Source organism: Ammodytes marinus (genome assembly GCF_949987685.1).
Source record: "Ammodytes marinus genome assembly, chromosome: 11".
Lineage (NCBI taxonomy): Eukaryota > Metazoa > Chordata > Actinopteri > Uranoscopiformes > Ammodytidae > Ammodytes > Ammodytes marinus.
Genome location: NC_137215.1, coordinates 6,996,850 through 7,018,879, shown reverse-complemented (window position 1 = coordinate 7,018,879; position 22,030 = coordinate 6,996,850). Strand labels below are relative to the sequence as shown.

The 22,030-nt window shown below is 39.9% G+C and overlaps 4 protein-coding genes across 4 annotated transcripts; 3 read left to right on the top strand and 1 right to left on the bottom strand.

The window, feature by feature from the left end:
* Nucleotides 1-524: 524 nt before the first annotated feature.
* Nucleotides 525-4,794, bottom strand: eif4ebp2 (eukaryotic translation initiation factor 4E binding protein 2). Its single transcript, XM_080036236.1, has 3 exons — nucleotides 4,446-4,794; nucleotides 2,837-3,004; nucleotides 525-2,641 (listed from the first exon to the last, which is right to left on the bottom strand). Exons 1-3 carry the CDS (start codon nucleotides 4,576-4,578, stop codon nucleotides 2,610-2,612), a joined length of 333 nt encoding a protein of 110 aa, XP_079892362.1. The 5' UTR covers nucleotides 4,579-4,794; the 3' UTR covers nucleotides 525-2,609.
* A 581-nt stretch (nucleotides 4,795-5,375) lies between these two features.
* Nucleotides 5,376-10,447, top strand: ppa1b (inorganic pyrophosphatase 1b). Its single transcript, XM_080036433.1, has 11 exons — nucleotides 5,376-5,644; nucleotides 6,680-6,744; nucleotides 7,735-7,788; nucleotides 8,457-8,576; nucleotides 8,719-8,805; nucleotides 8,910-9,036; nucleotides 9,147-9,274; nucleotides 9,523-9,608; nucleotides 9,729-9,804; nucleotides 9,932-9,971; nucleotides 10,077-10,447. Exons 1-11 carry the CDS (start codon nucleotides 5,584-5,586, stop codon nucleotides 10,106-10,108), a joined length of 876 nt encoding a protein of 291 aa, XP_079892559.1. The 5' UTR covers nucleotides 5,376-5,583; the 3' UTR covers nucleotides 10,109-10,447.
* Nucleotides 10,448-11,219: 772 nt separating this feature from the next.
* Nucleotides 11,220-15,301, top strand: sar1ab (secretion associated, Ras related GTPase 1Ab). Its single transcript, XM_080037323.1, has 7 exons — nucleotides 11,220-11,258; nucleotides 12,230-12,296; nucleotides 12,774-12,893; nucleotides 12,989-13,054; nucleotides 13,334-13,437; nucleotides 13,542-13,673; nucleotides 14,398-15,301. Exons 2-7 carry the CDS (start codon nucleotides 12,239-12,241, stop codon nucleotides 14,512-14,514), a joined length of 597 nt encoding a protein of 198 aa, XP_079893449.1. The 5' UTR covers nucleotides 11,220-11,258; nucleotides 12,230-12,238; the 3' UTR covers nucleotides 14,515-15,301.
* Nucleotides 15,302-16,465: 1,164 nt separating this feature from the next.
* Nucleotides 16,466-20,553, top strand: tysnd1 (trypsin like peroxisomal matrix peptidase 1). Its single transcript, XM_080036311.1, has 5 exons — nucleotides 16,466-17,292; nucleotides 17,901-18,360; nucleotides 18,746-18,876; nucleotides 19,357-19,542; nucleotides 20,062-20,553. Exons 1-5 carry the CDS (start codon nucleotides 16,680-16,682, stop codon nucleotides 20,262-20,264), a joined length of 1,593 nt encoding a protein of 530 aa, XP_079892437.1. The 5' UTR covers nucleotides 16,466-16,679; the 3' UTR covers nucleotides 20,265-20,553.
* The last annotated feature ends 1,477 nt before the right edge of the window (nucleotides 20,554-22,030 follow it).

Sequence of the window (22,030 nt, the reverse complement as noted above, 5' to 3'; positions counted from 1 at the left end):
TTTTAATCCACTTGGCGTCAGTCATGCAACGCTATTAGCTGCCATTTAGTTTGAATGGATGGGGCAGCAAGTAGGTAAACAGTAGTAGGCCCATTCAATATTATGGCATCTTTTATATACAGTCTGTGTAACAAAAATTATAAAGAGACATAAGAAGCACAATCAGTGACTTGTGTAAGAATGTATGTTTAGTATGAATATTAATTTACTTTGCAAGGAATTTTGGGAATTCATATCTGATTCCTTACATACATTTTTATTGCCAGTAAAGATGGGAAATAGATATTAATTAAATTGTCATTATGGTCTTAAAAAGTCTTCTAATCAAATTGCTGCAACCTGCAGAAACCTCGTACAGCATCTCCATGCATTTTCTTTCTTCACATAAACCATTTACTAAATCTCTTGCATTAGTCTGTTAGAGAACTATTCTTTAGTATTCTGAAAATGTGCTGATTGCTATGATGCTATGAATGAGCAAATGAGTGAGTGCAAAAAACACCAAATACTGACAAAGGTTTTTTACGGAACTTTATTGATCTTGCAGCAACAGTGTCGACTGGCATTGGAGTTTCATTCAAAATAAAGTTATTTCAAAAAACCCAAACAGAAAGTTACAGTAAGTTTGTTTCAAATCTCTTTTCAACTCGCAATGTTAAAGCCCTCATTGTCAAACCACACTGATTTGAAAAAAAAAACCTGCATTCAGAATTATGACACCGTAATATAGTTTTTACCGCCAAAAGAAAGTGCAATGCAAATTGGGTTCAAGCAACCCCCTCCCTCCTTCCTTACGTCCCTCCCTCGCCCAATGTGTGTGTGTGTGTCACCAAACATGGCCGTAATGAATTGCAAAGCCCCCCAAAAAATGAAATCCTTGATAGACATCGTTTCAGCCATTCAGTGGTTCCACTCACACAGATTAAACAAAGTTATGGTGTGAACGAATTTTGAATGAGAAAACAGGACCTTCTTCTTGGTGATTAATTTTCAGAGCTCATCAGTTTATAAACTCATCCGTTGTTTGTAGAATAAATAAAGTGGAGGGGAAAAAACTATAAAAAGTATTTGTTTTGCTCAATTTCTAAAGAACAATGTTACCTGCTCAATGATACAGTGAAAAAATAAACCTCTGTTGGAAAGTTACAAATTGAAGACAAAAGGAACCTAGTTGTTGTTACTGCATTTGGTGTAACATAAGGCATGGCCGGACATGACACATGGACAGAAAAGGGTTACGATAAATGGATTAAGGTCCCTGGGGACAGGTCTTTTGTAGATGAAGGGGACTGTGTCTATCAAACCGGGTGCAAACTAATATGTGGTTCCTTGAGTCTCGTCACAAAAATCCAAAGGCTCGACCGGTGTGTCACCTTAACAAATACCTTCAATACTAAGAAACTGTATTCAAAAAATAAAATGCATATAAAACATCTGGATTATTTAAAAAAAATCCTCTTGTAATTCAACTCCAAAAATGAGTACAGGCATAGTAACCATTTCCACGATAATCTTAATGTTTGGATGTCAGGGTAACGCGTATGTTGCCAAGTGCTACCTCCCTTTTTTCTTAGATTTATCAAATTATGAACACAAACCAGTTGGGTCAAAATAACCGTCAAATCTGGAGGAAAAGTGTTTAAACTGGTGTAGGCAGGAGAGTAATGTGGAAATAGGTTCATAGCAAGGTCACAATAGTGAGGAATATGTGATGTGGCATGATATTGTTGCACTATACTGAAAGTTAACAAAAAAAGCTTGTTTTTCAATTGCTGGATTTGTAATTAGCTTTACGTTATAGTGGGGAAATACAGTATTTTGATCATTAAAAACAAGTCTATCACAGGCTCAGCCTTAAGTTTGCTAAAAATGTTTGTCCACTTTAAAATAAATTCTCACTCGATCTGGCGGGTGTGTGTCGGCAATGGAAACTATGATTTGGAATGGCATAAAATCTCGTAAAAATAATGAAAACACAGCATCCCTTTACATACCATCACAGGAAACTAAACGGTGCAAACAACCAATCATAGATGGTGGAGCTTTTCAAGTACTTCCATAACATAAAATAAACTTTACAGGGGTCTTCTAAACCAAAGAGTCTGATGAATATCAAAGCTTAACTGATTCTAAGACCGGCAATAAGAGATGGCCACCCACCTCCCCAATTCACTTGGAACATTCTCAGTTGTACCTCTATGAGGTATCCTGGCTCACAGAAAAAGCTGTAAGATGAGCACAGCAATGTGTTATTGTGTCATTTTTGTGTCTGGGTATACTTAACGTAATATTAATCAGGCCCAATCCCTCACTGCGTGGCTTTCCATTTGCACGGTGACTTGTAACCGTGGAAATCCTTACGAATAAAACCGAGTTTTCAAAGAGTTGTACCTGTTTGTATTACAGTATATACTGAATTATACCCCCGTGTTTTTTTTGTTTTTTTTTAAACACACATTACATCCAACAGCAGAGAGACAAGAGAGCTAAAGAAGATGGCTGCCATGAGGGCTCACAACATTGGTTTTCTACAAGCCAAGCCACTGCCATAGGAGATGCCAGGTCATTTGCTTAATTTTTTTTGTTGCTGGCGGCGAGGTTCCAGTCTGTCAGATGTCCATTTCAAACTGAGAATCATCACCTTGGAAACAAACAAACAGACAGATGGCACGTTGTTGAGACACGTCTTCAACAGGATGGGTTGTTATATCAGTGCTTATGAAGTGGAATAATCACATTACAACAACAAAGGGTGTGTTTATCATGCGTTTGATGAGAGCGTCTATAGAAATAAAACATTTCCTATTACAGACTCTATCCGTGATGTTACTCTTACCGGCGGCGGGCTTGTGGATGTGGTTGTTGGCTTCGTTCTTCTTGTTCTCTCTCAGGACATTTTGGCTGGTCACCCCGGGGATGACAGGCAGGTGAGCAGGGGGAGTCTGGGCTATGGGGGAGTTACGCCGGTCAAGGAGGAACTTCCGGTCATAGATGATCCGGGTCCCTGCGGCAGGACACGTATCAAGTTTCAGTTATTTGTGCTCAATTAGAGGGAATATGTTATGTATGTGGGTTGCTAACAGATGTGCTGTGTGAGTCAAAAAGCTGGCAAGCAGATTCAAGCCACCCTGCCTATTTGGCATCTACTGTACGCCCTTCTTAGGAAGCAGAGAACACGCACAAACATGCACGCATGATCACAAACTCACACACACACAAAAAATAATAATAACATGCTCCTATTTATACAGCGTGAGACACTCCTTTGCAGTTTGAATTTCTAGTTTGATTTTCATTTTCATGTCATCACAGCATTTTAACATGTCATGGCAGAAAGGCAAAAGGGAACTTCTTCAGTTCAAGCACCTATTGCAATTTTTTTTTTCAAAGTAACACCCGTATTTGACAGGTCAAAATGTCTGCTCTAAAAAAAATCTCTAATTTCACTTCATAGTTGTATTTTGGTTATTATGTATCACCCTGCAAAGTCTCTACTACATCCCCAGTTTGGAAACCCCTGTGTTAAATAATACCTATCCTGTTCATAACAAGCTGAATTTGTTTTGAACTAAAGATGAAATTCTTTATTAAATTAATTCATTAATTAATGGACAGGAAATCTACAAGCAAATATCTTGAATTAAAACCTTATTTTCTAAGCACAATTTCCCATGCTCCAGCTTCTATGATGGTTAGAGTGTCTGCTTCTTTAATGCAATAAACTGCTGTTTGCAAGAAACAAGACATTTAAAATACACTGTAGTTTGGACTTGACGACAGTATTGACTGACATTTTATAGGTAAAGTGATAAAAACGGACAATCAATACAACAAACAAAATCACTTGGCAGAAAGACTCAACATTTAGTTCCTGTACAGATTAGAGGTCATATCTGCAACACAGTGTTGAGATAACAAATCACAGTCCAAGCCTACAGTTTGATTTACAGGATAACAGTAGGCCTATCCTTGCAACTTTTATTGCACTTCCTTATTTGGGAGGGCCTTATATGCACCATGGACATAGATATGCACTGGTGGTTGATATCAACAATTCCATTGGGCTGTACTCCAAACAATGACACATTGCTGTATGAGGGGACAAGCTATATTTACGTTAGACTATATGCTTTCACGTGCAAAGTAACCACGCAGGGGTTTCCACCATGGACCTATAAAGAAAGGTTTTCACCTGCTTTAAATATAATACCCTATAGCTTAACATTACTAGGTAGCACTGCGCTGCAAACCAGCCAATCAGGCAGCAGGCACGGAGCCCAGTGGGCGGTGCTTAGCATTGTTTTTGTTTTGATTAGGATGACAAGGCAGCCTACGCCACTGTGACATAAACGGTAAAAGGTTATATGAGAGCACAGAAAAAGCGAATTATCCTCCATTTTCTTATCTTTTTTCTTTTCTCTTTTCAATGCAACAAAAGGCCTTACCTCCGGGAGTGGTAGAGAATAAAGTGCCTCCGGGGGTGGTACAATAGTCATGAGGTAGCTGCGTTGTGTCGTTGATCAACACCGTCCTAGTCGGGATGGCTCTGCTCTCGCTAAACTGACGACTGTTCGACATTTTTTTCAGCGCCGCTTCGGGTGACAATTTAAGGCAGCTGCAGAAAAAAAAGGACTGGGGTGCTGTTTTTTTTTCCCGACGGACGGTGGAAACCTGGGCCGTTCCCCGCTCTCTTATTTCTTCCCAGAAGCTTTCTCGTCTCTCCTTTCGTCCTCCCAGCCGTCAACACCGTCCTCTCCCTCAGCAAAGGCAGGAAGCACGAAGAGCTGCGGGCGGATGTGACGTCAGAGGCGATAGTGCCATCCTACCTTTCATAATTAATCAAAACAAACGATCTGTAATTCAGGAATAGATACATTGTTACATATCAAACTCATTCTAGGATGATTTTCGCAATTGGATCATGGTTTATAATCTGGACATTTTAAACCCTGATTGAAAGTAAGGCTATCAAGTTTGGTTTAATTATGGATGACACAACATTTGAATTTTTGTTTAATCTCGGCATTGGTAACAAAAAAAAGCTAAAAAAAAAAAAAGATGAACATTTTTAGCCAGAAGATTATTTGCCTTGACCTGGATGAGCTCAGCCACACAGAAGGAAAAGGCTATGCTGTTTGAGCCTCAAGTCAACATCCTTTCCATGCAGAGATTTGACTACTGCCACTAGGGAGAAGATACACATTTTCTTTTCCTTGTTCCATCAGCTGTTAGTGTACAAGTTCTCAGTCACACTGGGGTAGATGATGCAATAGCAATTATAACAATAACCATGCAATAACAAAGGCCCACAAATTATAGCCCATCCAATCGTATAACTATCATCTATTTTTAAACTCAATGGAAACTTTAACTTCAACTTTCTTGCATTCCAACTTCATCATATTTGTTATGATGTTTTTGGGTCAGCTGTCATAATCCAATAGCCCGTGAATGCATCGGGTGGTGAAGTGCGCATGCGCTTTGCCCTCTCCGTCTAACTACCCACAACCCCCTCGCTGACGCTTTCTTCCGCCGCCATCCTCCATCCCAGTGGCAGACAGCAACACCAGCCAGCACCTAAACATGAGCTTCACCGTGGAAGAAAGGGGAAACCCTAACTCCTTGACCTATCGCCTGTTCTTCAGTAAGTAGAGACTGTGAAGAAATAGAAACTGCTCCGTCATTGTTCGCTAGTTTGAGGGCTCTCCACTAGCCAGCCGCAAACTTCCCACGTGTCACTTCTTGCTCATGTATTGTTGCTGTCTGGTGTGTTTAATCATCAATAGTGGTGTTCACGTGACGTCATTGTGCTTAATAAAAGCAAATCTCCACTTGTTGGGACAATCGTCATTGCTCGGCCGGGTCATTGAGCAATTTGAAGGCACGCTGACCAGTTCTGCTTGTTTTACCGGCTACCACACCGGTCCCAAGCGAGAATGAGATCATTTTACTTTCTGACAAACGGCATGTCTCATATAGTCGACCTTACACCATTATTCTTACCTGAACTTTGCAGAATGAAGCAGGTTATATTATGGGAAACCTCGCAAGGTGTCCAAACAATTACACGTCACCTACATTAAAATCATGAAAGCTTGCCGGTTGGTAGGACAACGCCCTCCCTTGATTATTACGCCTTAATAAACCCATTGATATGGATAAGCGAGAGTGCAAGGCAAGCTGATAACCTATTGGACCAAATGTAGTCTGAAAGCTTACTGGTTATCTCAATGTTTCATTGTGTAACTTGTTGGAGCTCCTTCTCAATGTGGAGACAAATTGAGTGTTTGTAATACAAATCAAACTTCAGGATCTATCTACTAGTCTTCCTCATCAAAATGCCAGACTTTGAAGGTCTCTAAATGCAGACCATGGTCATTCATTGCAATAATAGCATGCTGGTTGAATAAGCCTATGTGCACTGCCAAGCGTTGGTTATTGAACAAGATTGGTTATTGAACTGTAAATGGGAAAAGGCTAATAGAAATGTACAGTTTCTCATATTTCCTGCTATACAGATGAAACTGCAGGCATACTGTTGTGTTTTGTTTTGCAATATCAACAAGCCAGAGTTCAAAGTAATCTGTAATAAAAACCTGTGTAATCAATGTCAGTCCACGACATGATGAAAGTATCTCCCTGCAGTGTGACAGGTGTAACATTGTTTACTGTTTTACAGAAAATGCCGAAGGAAAGTACGTCTCGCCATTCCATGACATTCCAATGTTTGCTGATGAGAGCCAGGTAATTCACCTGTCCCCTATGCCCAATTAAATATGGAACTGTGTGTAACTTTTTAACTCTACTTACTTTTTGGCACCCATTCCTCATCTGTAATGACATTTTCACAATTAGCACATCATATGCCTGTTCTGGAACTTTTTACCATTAACACAATTCATGTTAGTTTCAAATAATATGCAGTCATTTAACAAGTTTCTCAAATGCTTTAATTGTCTTTATGAACAAGATAACCACCAGTTTTCAGAATAATGGATCTATCGTTTCTGAAGTGATTTACCTAACCCTGTATAGAGCAAGCCACAATTGAAAACCTAATGTTCAAAACCTATTTAAATGCATTATACTACTACTACTACTACTATTCTACTTCTGCAACAACAGCAATTCAAATAGTATTTTGTAAAAACGGCACAAAAAATGAGAAGTTTACAGAATAAAATGACACTGAACTTGGCTGGTGTGTTGAAAAAATAATCATTTGACATTGAGTCAGTTTTGCTGTGTTTTTAATATATTGACTTTTTATTTAATGAACAGGATGTTGGTTTTAAGCAGAACATTTCCTAATTGTGTGATGTAGGTGTGTTCCTGTGTTAAGAGTTAAACAAAAAATTTAAATGCCACATGCAGTTTTGCCATGAAAGTTTAGTTTTGTGGACACTACAGCTAAAGTATTAGTCACACACAATGAACTGTTTTAAGTAATCCTCTCCAGAACGGCAAGGTCGTAATTTATTTGCGAAAGGCAATGGCCTTTACTCTATTTTCCCAGAGCTGTGTCAATACTGTCTATGATTGCAGTAGATTATCTATTATCCTTCTGATTCAGTCAATCCTAGTTTTAGAAATGAATTGAACAAAGTAATAACTAAGTTAAAGGTAATGTAATGGAATGTAGTACAGTATGTGTTTTTCCCAAAACGCCATCAGTTGTGTAACACAGTAATTAAAAATAATTTAAAAGATTGATAGATTCTTGTTGTCTCTTAGAACATCTTCCACGTGGTTGTTGAAGTACCAAGATGGACGAATGCAAAGATGGAGGTATGTTGTTTTAAAAGGTTTTCCTGAAACCAAAAAAGGTCATTTAGGTTGCGTTCCGAATCTCATACTCTTTCTTTTTTCTATTCTACATACTACATCCGATGATAAAAATAATCTAGTTAGGATGCAGTAGGCATACTATTGGGACATACTTTACTCTCTTATTTCATCATAACATTGCGCCTTGATCTTGCCTCTTGCATTCATATCCGTCGCATCCCCGTTTGTTTTCGTATGGAGGCTTCGTCGATGTGACGTCACTTCACGTGCGCACTGGATTGTGGGTCAGAATCGCCCAAATAGGATGCCGTTTTCAACACTAACAATCTTGGCCGCATGAAGTAGGACATCCGGGTACTTCTAACCATCCTAAATCTGGCCACAAGAATCGGGACATCCTAAATCTTTTTTCTACATACTATATAGTAGAAAGTATGCGATCCGGAACGCAACCTTAATGTCTACAACATGTAGCCCTGCAGCTGAAAGTTAGACAAGATTGAATATTGAGATGAGCCATTTTTAACCATGTCGCTTTATTTTAAATACGGTGAATGATTAATTTGATTTCAGTGCATATTCTTGTAATATTTTGCAATAAGACATCATGGATTCCCTTTAAACATGAATGAAATGTCATTGAAAATAGTTTTAATGATTGTTTTCAGATTGCTACAAAAGACCTCTTGAACCCTATCAAGCAAGACGTGAAGAAGGGCAAGCTGCGATACGTAGCCAATGTTTTCCCCCATAAAGGCTACATCTGGAACTATGGAGCCATTCCTCAGGTGAGTTGTATATTGTTTGAAAGATGTCCAATGCCCCCTAAAATCTGTGATGTTTTAAGACCAGTCTTAACATATTCAAACAGCAATTGTTATTGTAGTTTTAATGAATTGAACCGACAAGCTTTGTGTTGTGATGTTTCAGACGTGGGAAGATCCCGCACACAAAGATAAAGACACCGACTGCTGTGGTGACAACGACCCCATTGACGTCTGTGAGATCGGCAGCAAGGTACTACATACAACGCGGGCTGATTGTTGATTTTTTGTTGTGTACCTTTAATTACATGGAAAAAAGTGGATACTACAGCTGCGATTTGTAAATGTCCTGTCCAGGTGTGTTCCCGCGGCGAGGTAATCAAAGTGAAGGTGCTCGGTGTCCTGGCCATGATCGATGAGGGGGAGACTGATTGGAAAGTGATTGCAATCAACGTAGAGGACCCTGAAGCCAAAGACTTTAACAGTAAGCACCTCGCTTTACTAAAATCCCAAAATCCACCAATTTTCTCTGTTTGTTTGGGAGCAATTCTGCATCAATCATACTGGATTTTTTTTTTCTTTGTCCCCGTTCAGACATAAGCGACGTCCAGCGCCTGAAACCTGGTTATCTGGAGGCCACCGTCGACTGGTTCAGGAGGTACAAGGTGCCCGATGGGAAACCAGAGAACTGCTTTGCTTTCAACGATGAGTTCAAAGACAAGGTGACAAATGCTTCTAGGTCAATGTTGGGAGTGGCAGTTTGCGCACTTGTCAAACTTGTGCAAACCATTTTAGTAAACAGATGTGAAGGATGTTTGGCGTCATTTACATTACAGTCATAAAAGTCCTACATCAACATCACTTGAACTAAAAGTATGAGTAGATTATAATGAGATAACTCTTGCATGATTGATTAGGTTAACTGTTTTCAACTAAGCACCAACTGTTTGTTTTTCTGTGTGTGTTTCAGGACTTTGCCATTGAAGTAATCAAGAGCACACACAGCTTCTGGAAAGCCCTCATTTCCAAACAGAGCAACGCTGGTGAACTGAACTGGTAAACACTGTTCTAACTCCATTTGACTAAAGCTTAAAAAAAATATAGTGATTTTAGGACACATGTAAACATTAATGTCTTTTTGACTATGAATGACCTATGTTTTATCCCTCAATACAGCAAAAACACGTGTGTCTCGTCTGGTGACAGCCCGTACTGCTGCTCAGCCGATGAGGCTAAAGTTGCTGTTGGTGAAGTAAGATCTAGTTTTTCACTTTTTGCAACATGACGACATCTGAAATTTCAGCACCAGACATCATTACGTCTGGAATATTATTTCACAACTGATAGACTATTTCTTCTTTTTTTCTTTTTTTTTGTAGACATCTCCTTGTGGAAAAGAAGAAGCTATCCCCTTAACAGGTAGTGTTTCCCAAAAGTATTACTGTAAATATTGTCCAGAATATTGAGTATCTGGCAAGGTTGATTAATCTGATGTGAGACTGATTGTATTGTTTTCATTTGCAGTTGATAAATGGTTCTACTACGAGAAGAAGTAAATCCAGGAGCTGTTTGGATTGGATCAGAGTGAGAGGCCCATCTGTCGCAACATTACTTGAAGATGGTCTCACATTAGCAACCAATCGGATGAAGGGATGGGATATGGATGGTTGTGCCTTGGTTGGGTGTATTACTGTAGATGGAGACATAGTTGATAGATACTGTAGAGAAAGAGAAAAAACAAGAAAAATATCATGTCTCCACCACTCAATTTTCACTTATTTAACATAGATCTCATTGGAGATGTCATGAAGAAAGTACGAATACTTCGCCTTGAATATACATGTGCCATGTATGAGACTCTGAACTGCTTTAATAAAGCTTCTCCGGTTAAATTATCAATGTGATTTTTCTTTCTTTCTTTCCCCAATCACTGGAAAATAAGACAAAACACTTTATTCTAAATCAGGTGCCGAGCACTGCACTGAAAAGGTTGGTTAGTTTTCTCTTTTATAAACAATATTTTATGGAATAGAAAAAATAATAATGTCATTGTTACAATGCTGCCACCTAATGTTCAGCAGCCTACATTACCTTATTGCACTGTAATGTGCATTCATGTTTTATTGTGTAGATACTTTGATTACAATTGTTAGAAAATGTGTAAAATTGTACAAATGGGTATTTATTAAAATTGTGAATGCACTCTACTCAACAGGATCATAACATACAATCAAAAATGACAAATTATTATTTTCTCATGGTCCTTTCATTCAAAAATACATTTGAGCATTCATTTGTGCGTAATAACTTATTTAATATGTAATGATAATCTTTATTTGAATAGCACCCTTCCCTTCATACAGTCATTTCAGCTCACAGGGCCTTGCATGCACAACATGAAAACAATACAAGCACCTTAAAAGCATTATGCATTCAACAAAACATAACAAAAGTAAAATATATAAAAAATACATATCTTGAACCATGAATTGTGTTAATGTTGTGGAAAATGTCATTTAAAATTGTATAGTGGAGTCACTCGAGTGAATAAAAAGATAAAACCCCGTGCGCCCCTCCCTCTTTTCTAGCCCCCCATCGTGACGTGTTTCCGGTTAGCTGTCAAACGTGCGCGCTTCACGTCACTCGACGGGACAGGCTTGGACCCGAAACTAACGGACAGACAGTTAATCAAGTCGACACGCCAAGGTAACACCTCACTTTATATGTTAACTTTACTTTGTTTCTGTTCGTCTTTTTTCCCCACATAATTCTTGTTTTAACCACTTTCCCTGAAATGATAAAGTTACTGCTTTAGTTTTGTTCTGTTCGCGCGCTCAATGTTGTTTACTAGTTAGGTACATCTTTGTTTACACCTTGACAGCTGATGTCGACACGTAGTTACTACTAGATGCACGTGATGAGCCGAATTGTGTCAGTGATTTTCCTTAAACGGTTTTCTCGGTACACAGCGCCTGTTGTGTAATGATAATATTTAATCCACACACGTAGGATCTAAATGTCAAACTTTATATTTAGAGTTAGGTGATAATGAAAGGACCAAGCTAAAATCTCGTACGAGTCAAAGTAATCAACATTTTCCCGAACCCTTAGTCACTGAAGGCCTCGGTAGTCACTGGCTCAAGCACATCAAGTCCCTCAGAGAGTGACAGGTGTGTGTGAGCGGGCGAGAGAGGGAGGCAGGGGGTGACTGCCGAGATCAAGTGTCCTTGCCACAACCTGCCATAAAAATAGTCAGACCTTCCAGTCTACCGTTTAAAAAACCCACCCAAAGCCTGTTTGTTGCTTAGTGTTTGCCCTGCTTTTCTTTCATGCTTTAAAGCCTGTGTGATTACCATACAGTCTATGGTGATTAGGCTACACAGAGATTTTCACATACCAGCTGAGTAATCCAGGGGCAGCAATGATTATTAACAAAGAGCTTCAGTGCTGGATTCTGTAGGCTAATGAAACCATGTCCCATTTGCAACAGTGCAGTCCATTCTATACTTGATGATTTCTATAGCCTACTTGTTTGCTGTTCTGTTAATTGGGATGCATGCTTACGACAGAGAGAGGTCTGAAAGCAATTTAAGCATGAACTAATCAAAGAAAGATGCTGTATGTGTTCCTCTTTAATGTAGCATTATAATAGTTATATTCTATATCTGTTTTCACAGGCAAGCAACATGTCTTTTATATTTGACTGGATCTACAGGAGCTTCAGCAGTGTCTTGCAACTATTAGGTAGAGTATTGTGCATAAGTAACAACAGTGTGCAACCTTAACCAAAACTTTTCATATAAAATAAATTACATCAACTACAACAGTTCTATCAACATAATGCGATTTGACATAACCTTCTTCCACTCTGCCCCTGTTTGGGAACAAAAATGTGGCCTTATTGACAGAACCAAACTAGAATGGCTCTAGCTAACGAACCAAACTGACTTTATGCAGGAATATTGACATGCCAGAAGTTATTTGTAAAATTGTCAGGAAAAAAATGTATTGTTAGAAACAGAGCAGCAGATCTTTGAAAACAGTAGAAAACACAGAGTTTGACAAAGATGCTGTGTATTAAATGAAAGGCTCAAGGCAGATTTATGAGTGTACAATATGCCAAAAATACTCCTTTTCTGTCTGTTTATTATCATCCTCTTTGAATTTTTTTTTTTCAAGTGCATATTGATTTTATAATAAATTCTCACTTTTGATATTCAGGATTGTACAAGAAGACGGGCAAGCTAGTGTTCCTCGGCCTGGACAACGCTGGGAAAACAACTCTCTTGCACATGCTCAGAGATGACAGGCTAGGGCAGCACGTTCCAACGCTACATCCAAGTACGTCCTGCCGTTTGACACGTTGTCACTTAGTTCACTTGCGTTACTCGCTCCAACACTTATCAACAGTCAGTGCTTCCCCTCTCTGTCCTCAGCATCCGAGGAGCTGACCATAGCCGGGATGACCTTTACCACGTTTGACCTCGGAGGTCATACACAAGGTGGGGAAGAAGGACCAATTCAATTTGATACAATGGAGTTGACCGTTTGTGTTTTGCTTTAAATATTGAAATATTTGGGGGCGCCTTTAGCTCAGTTGGTAAGGCGTCCCCCTCCCGGGCCGGGCCCAGCAGCAGACCCGGGTTCGATTCCCACCTGCGGTCGTTCTCTGCATGTCACTCCCCTCTCTGCCCCATTTCACCTCTGTCTCTCTGCACTGTCAATATAGCATAAAAATGCCAAAAAAATAAATAAAAAATAAATACTTGTTGCTTTCATAGCGCGGAGGATCTGGAAGAACTACCTCCCGGCCATTAATGGTATAGTCTACATGGTGGACTGTGCCGATCATGAACGACTACAGGAGGCTAAAATTGAGCTGGATGTAAGTTTTTATATTGATTTGACTGATTATTCAACACAGATGTATAATGATTTCACTGACAGCAATGGCCTCTTGCTTTAACTTATGACACTCGCTGTCTTCAGGCCCTGTTAACAGATGAAACCATCTCAAACGTGCCGGTTCTCATCCTGGGGAATAAGATAGACCGTCCAGAGGCCATCAGTGAGGATGGGCTCAGAGTGATGTTTGGTCTTCATGGACATACAACCGGAAAGGTAAGGATCATCACCATGTTATCTCTGTTATTGCTTCCACCTGTTACTTTTGTAGCTGCTGCTTTAGGTGCATGCATGTGTTTGAATGGGTGAATCAGACAAAATTATAAAGGGCTATGGAAAAAGCGCTATATAAGTTCAGTCCATCCAAGTAGTAGAAACATCAAAATGGCACATTGTCTTTCTCCTCCTTACTTGCTTTATGAATGCGTCATATGTTTGTGACCATGTTTCCTGTTCGTTCAAGGACCTTTCTGCTGCATAACATCAGTGTTCTTCACAAATCTCCCAACCTTTCAAGCACAGAAGAAAAATTGTTTGCACCAACTGTGCTTGAGTTTTCGAAAATAAATCTGGTTTATCAAGGGCAGGAGGGCAGGCGTGTGAGGATAACGGCTGTGTAGGGGGTGGCAGCAGTGGCGGGGGGGCAGCATGCAATATGCTGTTGAGAATCATTTGGCACTTTGGCTGTTTCATGCAAATTTTTCATCATTAGTGTACATCTTGTTGACTGCCTGCTGTTTTTCTTGGCACGACACTAGAAAACAAGAAGATCCCTGACCCCAAAAACCAAAAATGAATATCACACTATGCTCAACTCTCCGTTGTACAACATGCGAAAAGTTACAGGTTTAGGATTGTACATGTTCAATGTCCATGGCAAAAGGATGTTTTGAATGTCATAAGTTGTGAATTAAAAAGAGTGTTTTTGTTTCTGTTTCAGGGCAAAGTGTCACTGAAGGAGCTGAACTTGAGGCCCATGGAGGTTTACATGTGTAGCGTGCTGAAGAGACAAGGATACGGTGACGGTTTCCGCTGGCTCTCCCAGTACATTGACTGATTGTTTTAACAACCATGGCCAGATTTACCATGTTGCCTCAAGTGCTCAAAGACATGTTCCACACAAAACTACCTGTCGCAGAGAGAGAGACGTTTAACTAAACACACTATATTTAGGACTTTGACTGTGCCAGTAGGGAATGTGTTAGAGTTTTGTGTAAATATACCCCCATGTTCTTCCAGCACTGAAAGACATTTGTATTTCACATCTATCAAAGAACAGCAAGTCATAGGATGAAGTTGTGAATCACCAGTCTGTATTATTCAGATCGAGTGTGGAGAACAATCTCCATGGTTTGGTTTTTAAATTAACTTTGAGCGCCTGCGGAGAATGTTGTCTATAGAACATGTCATCGCTGTGAACCGGTTCCTGACCCGGGTTTATTTTTAGCTGCTGGTGTAGACTTACAGTGAAGGTCATTTTGGTTAACATTTTGTGCATGGAGGGACTCCTCCTTGAATCAGAATGACAAAACTTGTGTTGGCAGTGGCACAGAAAGTAGTAATATTTCATCTTTATATTCAACCCATTTCCTAGTTTGTCTGGAAGTGGTATGGAGATTTGTTGCAAAATGTGTTAAAGGTGCACTATGCAGTTTCAGGAGAAGGGGATTTGTTTACATTTGCAGAGCCTGCAGTTAGTTTACGAAACACATTTCCTCCATGTAACTCTTAGTGTTGGATAATTATTTTATAATAAATCAAAACATTTATTTTGAGTTACCTGGTACCAAACATGAGACCAGAATATGTCTTTAAACCAAACTGTTGGACAGTGAAACAGTCACTTTTAGGGAAGCTTTTTAACTTAAAGCAGTGTTCCAGGGATCCAATTTTCCTGTGAGTAAAGTTAGTTTATCCAGTTATGAGAATATACCTTAGAACATGTTTACTTTGCTGACACACGCAAAGTTACATAGTGCACCTTTAACCAGAAAAGTGCCTCATTATACAGTTCTACTGGTTGCATGTTTTGTTTTGTGTAATCAATGGAAGGGCTTACGATAACAGGGTAATTACACAAATGTGACCATAATGAACTGATATTTTGCTGTGAGGAGTTTTATTTTATTTCATAGAACAGTGTTAAATAATTGCAGTCTTTATAAACTGCATCAGCACAGCCAAGTGATGTAACAAACTCATACTATCTTTTTTCATGAAGGTTCTAGTGCTGTGAAATTGCTTGAGTACTTTGTGACTAATGCCTGCCCAATACAAGCAGTGATATTATGAGAGTACTTGGGTGATGCTTACATATACAGGCATGCAAGAGATATGCATGGAGTTACCTCTTAGTGCAATATTATACATTTTGTTTGTATATAAGCTCTTATTTATATTTTGCGATTGAAAATGTGGCCTGTGTTATGTTACATCAAGTATTAAGCTCTGGAGTAATGTATCTGTTACAAAGGTCGGGTCGGATTGCAATAAAACGTGTGAAGTTTGAGCATAATAAATATTTTTGACAATCCTTTAAATATTTCTTTTTGGCACATTTTTGTTTTATTTTAAGTGGGAAAAGGTTTTATGTAAACACAACCATTTTAGTATTACCCACAATATATTATGATCATCATCCCCAAACCTACAAGTTTTAGGATAATACGTTTTTCAAAATGTAATGAAATGCCTAAAAACACAGTTAAACATGCACTTCCATAGTTGGATTGGATTGTAAGCACTTTACTGCTTTACTTAAATTAGATTACTTTACTAAATAAAGGTTAGGGGGCATACATACAACTTTTACATTTTCGTTATTTTTTAAGGATTTCCTGAAAGATTTATTTTACATTTTATTATCTGTGTAAGAAAGCCCACCTCCTTGACTCCCATTGGCTCTGAACGTGGCCTTCTGACCAATCAAATGAATAGATGACGTTTCTTTTCCCGTGGACCAATCAGTGTCAACCAGGAAGCATAATTGACAACTCAATCAACTTTGTCAAACACTGGCATGAAGAATATTGGCGATACGAAATTAGCTTAAACTTATAAAGTCACTGCTCTACCAGCCCTGTTTGGAGGTTTGTTTACGTGTCTCGGCACTTGCCTTTCGCTGTTTTTAATGTGCTGCATTTCAACGGTGTCTTTTGGCTAAAAGCTCCCTTATCGCCCTATGGTGTAAAGTTCATGTAGTAGGCTAACATTGCTAACGACATGGAGCTAAAAGAGGTGGAGAGGTGCTGCTGTGTAGTCAAGGTATTTGAGGATTTTTCAGCGGAGAAGCCCATGAGCTGCAGCGGTGTTATCGTCCACCCTCAAACTGGAACTGTCATATGCGCTGGTTTCCCGTTTACACGTTTCATCACCGACAAAGAGCCGTTCTCGGAAAACGTCAAGTCCCTATCGCCCCACAGCTTCAGTGACAAGCTCAAAATAAACCTCATCTTTTCTCCTGAGCGAGATTTGGACATTAAAACAACAACAACAACAAAGCGACCAGAAGTTGCAGCCGAGTTGCTAATGCTAGTGAACTGCCTGGACTTCAAACAGGCGTTCCAGGCTGTGTTCCAAGAGGCTGAGCAGTGGCGTTTCCATGGAGATGGAGATGATGATGACGAGGAGCTGATCAGAGATGCAAACTTCCTGAGCTGGTTCGCGGTCCTGAAGGCCAGTGATGCGGTGGTGGCAGACGGGACTGGTTCATATCCATGGAGGACGTTACCGTGGCAGAGCAGCTCCTCTCTCCGCAAAGGCTGCCCCGTGGTTGCGTGTGGTTCACCTTTCGGCTCCCTGTGCGTAGACCTCTTCATCAGCACCCTGAGCAGAGGTATTGTAGCGAAAACTTTCCAAAAGATTTTCACATTAAAACAAAGTCACATTAAAAACCCATAAAAACAAACTTTCACATTTACATTTGAGATCAATAAATATGGTGGACATAAAAGTGCATAAGTTGTTGAGTAATTGTTGGCTATGTATGATAATGGTACTGAAATAATCAAGTAAAGGTATACTTTGATGATAACGTAAAATAACACACACTAACCCCCTTTGTCCACCGTTCCCACTGCTCCATTGCCCCAGTATATAGGTGAAACCACACCCATTTGAATCAAATCAAATCAGTTTTATTTGTATAGCCCAATATCACAAATAAACATTTGCCTCAGTGGGCTTTACATTCCATACAGTATGACACCTTGCCCTTAGACCCTTAGCTCGGCTGAGAAAGAACACCCATTAAAAAACCCTTTATCGGGATTTTTTTTAGAAATCTCAGGGAGAGTTGACAGAGTAAGGGATACCTCTCCCAGGACGGACATCCTGACATCCAGACATTTGTCAAATAAACAGAGGTGACATGACCAAAAAGAGTGTGAGCAATTTACAAATAAACTACACAGTCTAAATATACTTGTATTTTGACTCCCACAGGCATCATCAGCAACCTCACCGGAGAAGACAACGCCGTCATCCTAACAGACGCCCGATGTTTGCCAGGCACAGAGGGAGGAGGGCTGTTTGTGGTGAACAGCCCAGACAATGTGCGTCTCGTTGGACTGATCGTGTCTCCGTTCGGTTGGAAGGCCAATGAGTGGATTGGCCTCACTCTAGTCTGCTCCGTCCACTCCATCTTCAAGAGCATCATGAGCTGTGTTAAGGCCCAAGATCCACTGCGAGATGCCTGGCTCAATCCGAGGGAGACAGGGGGCCTACTCCGCATGACTTCCACAGCCCAGGAGTCAAACGCTGTGACGTACCCCACTGTGTGCCTGGTGGACAGTGGACCCTTCTGGGGCTCGGGGGTCGTTCTCACCCCTAAGCTGGTCGTCACCTGCCGGCACGTTGTCAATGGGAAGAAGACGGTCACCCTGAAGTTCCATCACAGGGACAGGTGACAGTTAATTTTCCCCTACCACACTCTTCAAATCAAATCAGTATTATAAATAAAACCCAATACTATTAACAGCCACTTGCCTCTGTGGGCTTCACAGTCTGTACACAATTTGACACCCTTTGCCCTTTTATACCCTAAACTCGACTGAGTAAAAACTCTCTCCAAAATAACCTTTTATTGGGAGAAACCAAGCAATTCCATGTCAAATCAGATATTGAGCACCTCCATATAGCAGGCCTTTAGTAGAGGTTTGATTAGCCTAGATAATTGAAAACACCTGTGTGAGCTCAGGGCCTAGCGGGAGGTAATTTTTCTGATAATAGACTATTCAGTACAGAATATGTGATGTTTGCGGTTTGTTTTGTCAATTTCTGTTTCCCAGAGTCCGTGACTTTGCGGGTGATGTGCTGTTTTCCACTAAATCATCTTCCCCTTATGATTTGGCTCTGGTGCAGCTGAGAGGCTCAGTCACAGCCGCCGCGCTCCCTCGAATGGCTCAGAGTTTCCATCTAGGTTAGGTTCTTTTCTTGTCGCTTCTTATTCTGTGCCAATTAGATCTATGCTTTCTTTATGCTAATGTACCTAGTACTATCTACCAAAAAATGTTTTTTACAGCGACAGCGCACATTTAAAAAACAATTTGCACAAAATATAGCAAGTAGCTTACATGCATCTGTAGTGCCTGGGCAGGCAGATGTAACAATACAGAATTAATACATTACATCAATATTTCACAATCACTATAAAATAATATAAATCGATGCATATGTCATGACTATAAACAGTACACTGGAATCCAAAATATCCTACAAAACGCACTTCTCCCTGTGGATACAAACCTACATCTAATCTACTTGTTCCTATATCAGCTCCAGCAATAATTGGTGGCACATTGGTCAGCCTTAAGCTAAGACTTGGGGGCTATTTTCTTTTAAATATCACAAAACTTCTTGAATTTCTAATAGTTGTTTTGCTTTGTTTCTCTGGCTTTAGGGGAGTCTGTGGTTGTGTTGGGATATGGTGGGTTGGGTCGGCGCTGTGGTCCGTCCCTGACCGCTGGTGTCCTGTCCAAAGCCATCAGCTTGAGTGAGCAGCCTGTCATGCTTCAGACCACCTGTGCAGTACAAGCTGGGGCCAGCGGGGGAGCTGTGGTGCGGACATGCTCTGGAGAACTGCTCGGTAGGAAAACAAACTGCAACTACAATATCATGTATTCTCTTTTCTAACAGCGGGGGGCATAAGATCTCCACATACATTTTCACCCTAACAATGCTGCACATGGTGTAGGAAAAATACAGCTTTACATGACAAGGTTGCTCTTTCTGCATGGCTCTCTTTTGCATAAAGTGATTCTGGTGAATGCTTGTTGTCAAAAACAGTTTTTGTCATAATCAGTGAATATCTTCTCACCCTCCGCTGCCTGTGTGCACAAAATCAATCCAGTGTTAATACACAGCCTAGACTCTGTAAACGGGCATGTTGCTAGCTATGGTGGGCCCCCTTTATTAGCATACCCTTTGTTGTATGCCGTTTACAGAGCTTAAGCTGTGTATTAACACCAGACCTTTTTAAGTTCACACAATACGATCAGGTGGCAGATCCAGAGGAGATATACAGAGATTTTGACAACAAAGTGTTCTCCAGAATCGCTGACTCCACCGTTAATTAGTGTTTTAACTGCTATTTGCTGTTTTGCAGGTATAGTGTCCAGCAACACGAGGGACATGGCTGCCAAAGTCACCTACCCGCACCTGAATTTCAGCATTCCAGTGACTGTGTTCCAGGGATTGTTGCAGCACTTTCACCACACGGGGGACGTTAACGTGTTCAAGCAGCTGGACACCGCGGAAACAGAAGTCAAAAGGGTGTGGAGGCTACAAGGGGCTCAGAACAAACTATAACAGACAAACCCTGCACATTGACATACGCTAGAGAAAAATGTTGGTTACTTAATTCACTCAAATTGAGTTTGTGTAATTATTTAAAACAAATTGATATTTTCTTTTTTTAGGTTACTTTATGTTTCCTGCCTTAATGTGCTCCAAACAGGCACAAAGTCACAGATTACTAACTCAAAAAGAATGTTTTAATTCTTAATGTTGATGCCAAGAATCATGGAGTATTAATATGTGAAATATGTTAAAGACTACTTAATGTTAATAGCCAATTTAAAGTCACTCACTTGTGTGATTGTGTTATTGTACTTTAATGCACAGCAATTATTTTAAATTAATAAATAGTTTATTCTGGTGACATTTTAGTTAACGCTTGGTATGTTTCTTTATAAATCATCCTCATTACGAATACTTTAGAATAAAAAGAACATGAATAGAGCTAGAAGGCTGAATAAAGCAAGATTAATTGCCTACATTTCTCCCTATGTGAAGTGATAAAAGGTAAGATTAAATAACGGCATTAAGTTCCACATCCAACACCTAATCCTGATTTATTTGACAGTTATGGCATCAAGAAAAGGATGATAGACCTTTCCTGGAAGCGTGTATAAGGTTTTACACCTGTTTTTTTTTTCTATGGCGTGTTTTTCAGCAGGAATATTGAGTGTAATAGTCTGACAGGTTACTGAAAATGATTGGTCCCTTTGGGTAGCCCGGATACCTGCAGTTGGTATTATGTATTCAGACATCTGTTGGCAGGCGTACCCACTCGCAGCTAACACATTTAGGGTTTCACCCACAGGGATATTACTGCTACTGATTTCCATTATCACTGAAACATGAAACCGCAAAAAATGATATATCAGAGGATGGCTTACTGTTGCCTTTTTTTTTTCAATGCTAAGACAGCTGTAGCTCTCAAGCATATTATGCATATACACAGTCTCATGCTGTGAGGTTTTCTATTTCACTGTTCCCAGACTTAATAGTTCACAGTGGAAGGGCTGGAGCAATGTCCCGAGGAGGCTGCTGCTGAACAGAGCTTTCTATAGGCATTGTGTTATTGGAAGTGCTGATGTGCAGACATCCTTCTGTATCTTATTTCGGCTGGTTTCCCAGAGCTAAAAGCCACACTCCACTGCAGAGCTAAGGCAATAAGATATATAACAGAGAGAAGAGGTTCATGTATTTGAAATGGTAGTTCTTAATATAGGCTGTGTATAGAATGTGCAGACCTTTTAAATGATTTAAAGTAGTTTACTTAGCAAGGTTTACCTTAGGGAAACAATGTAAAAGGATCAAGCCTGCGCTAACATTTGACAAGAAACAAAGAGAGAATGAAAGCACAGACTCAGACGTACGGCGGCCGGATGGACCACATAGACCAGTTTATTTTTTATTTTTTATAATAAACACAATAATTCATCCACATTATGATACGATAGACACTTGTTAACTAAGCAGTATATTTTGCTAGTCTTTCAAGGCATTGATAACGGGACTAATAGGTGACAATCTGTCTTCGGATACACGTTATATACAAGCTGAAGAGTGATGCGTGACATTTTCTTTTTTTTTTAATAAGTCTTGATTGAGACAGCACTACTGTCACATATGAACTGAAGCATATGACATGAGAACGGTGAAGTGAAACGGTGGGTTTCAATATTCTAATGTGGCTTCCTCTCTTTGCCACTTGTCCCCTGCATAAAACCGGTTATCTATATTTCTTTCATTGTCACATGGAATAGTTGAAAGAGGCCAATTTGGAC

Bases quoted from the DNA above. Each gene is read 5' to 3' on its own strand.
- eif4ebp2 (XM_080036236.1), bottom strand. From the start codon at position 4,578: ATGTCGAACAGTCGTCAGTTTAGCGAGAGCAGAGCCATCCCGACTAGG. The intron at 3,005-4,445 runs GTAAGGCCTTTT...GTCCTGCCGCAG, and splicing joins ATTCTCTACCACTCCCGGAG to GGACCCGGATCATCTATGAC. The intron at 2,642-2,836 runs GTAAGAGTAACA...TTTGTTTCCAAG, and splicing joins CATCCACAAGCCCGCCGCCG to GTGATGATTCTCAGTTTGAA.
- ppa1b (XM_080036433.1), top strand. From the start codon at position 5,584: ATGAGCTTCACCGTGGAAGAAAGGGGAAACCCTAACTCCTTGACCTAT. The intron at 7,789-8,456 runs GTATGTTGTTTT...GATTGTTTTCAG, and splicing joins GGACGAATGCAAAGATGGAG to ATTGCTACAAAAGACCTCTT. The intron at 8,577-8,718 runs GTGAGTTGTATA...GTGATGTTTCAG, and splicing joins ACTATGGAGCCATTCCTCAG to ACGTGGGAAGATCCCGCACA.
- sar1ab (XM_080037323.1), top strand. From the start codon at position 12,239: ATGTCTTTTATATTTGACTGGATCTACAGGAGCTTCAGCAGTGTCTTG. The intron at 13,438-13,541 runs GTAAGTTTTTAT...CGCTGTCTTCAG, and splicing joins AGGCTAAAATTGAGCTGGAT to GCCCTGTTAACAGATGAAAC. The intron at 13,674-14,397 runs GTAAGGATCATC...TTTCTGTTTCAG, and splicing joins ATGGACATACAACCGGAAAG to GGCAAAGTGTCACTGAAGGA.
- tysnd1 (XM_080036311.1), top strand. From the start codon at position 16,680: ATGGAGCTAAAAGAGGTGGAGAGGTGCTGCTGTGTAGTCAAGGTATTT. The intron at 18,361-18,745 runs GTGACAGTTAAT...TCTGTTTCCCAG, and splicing joins AAGTTCCATCACAGGGACAG to AGTCCGTGACTTTGCGGGTG. The intron at 18,877-19,356 runs GTTAGGTTCTTT...CTCTGGCTTTAG, and splicing joins GGCTCAGAGTTTCCATCTAG to GGGAGTCTGTGGTTGTGTTG.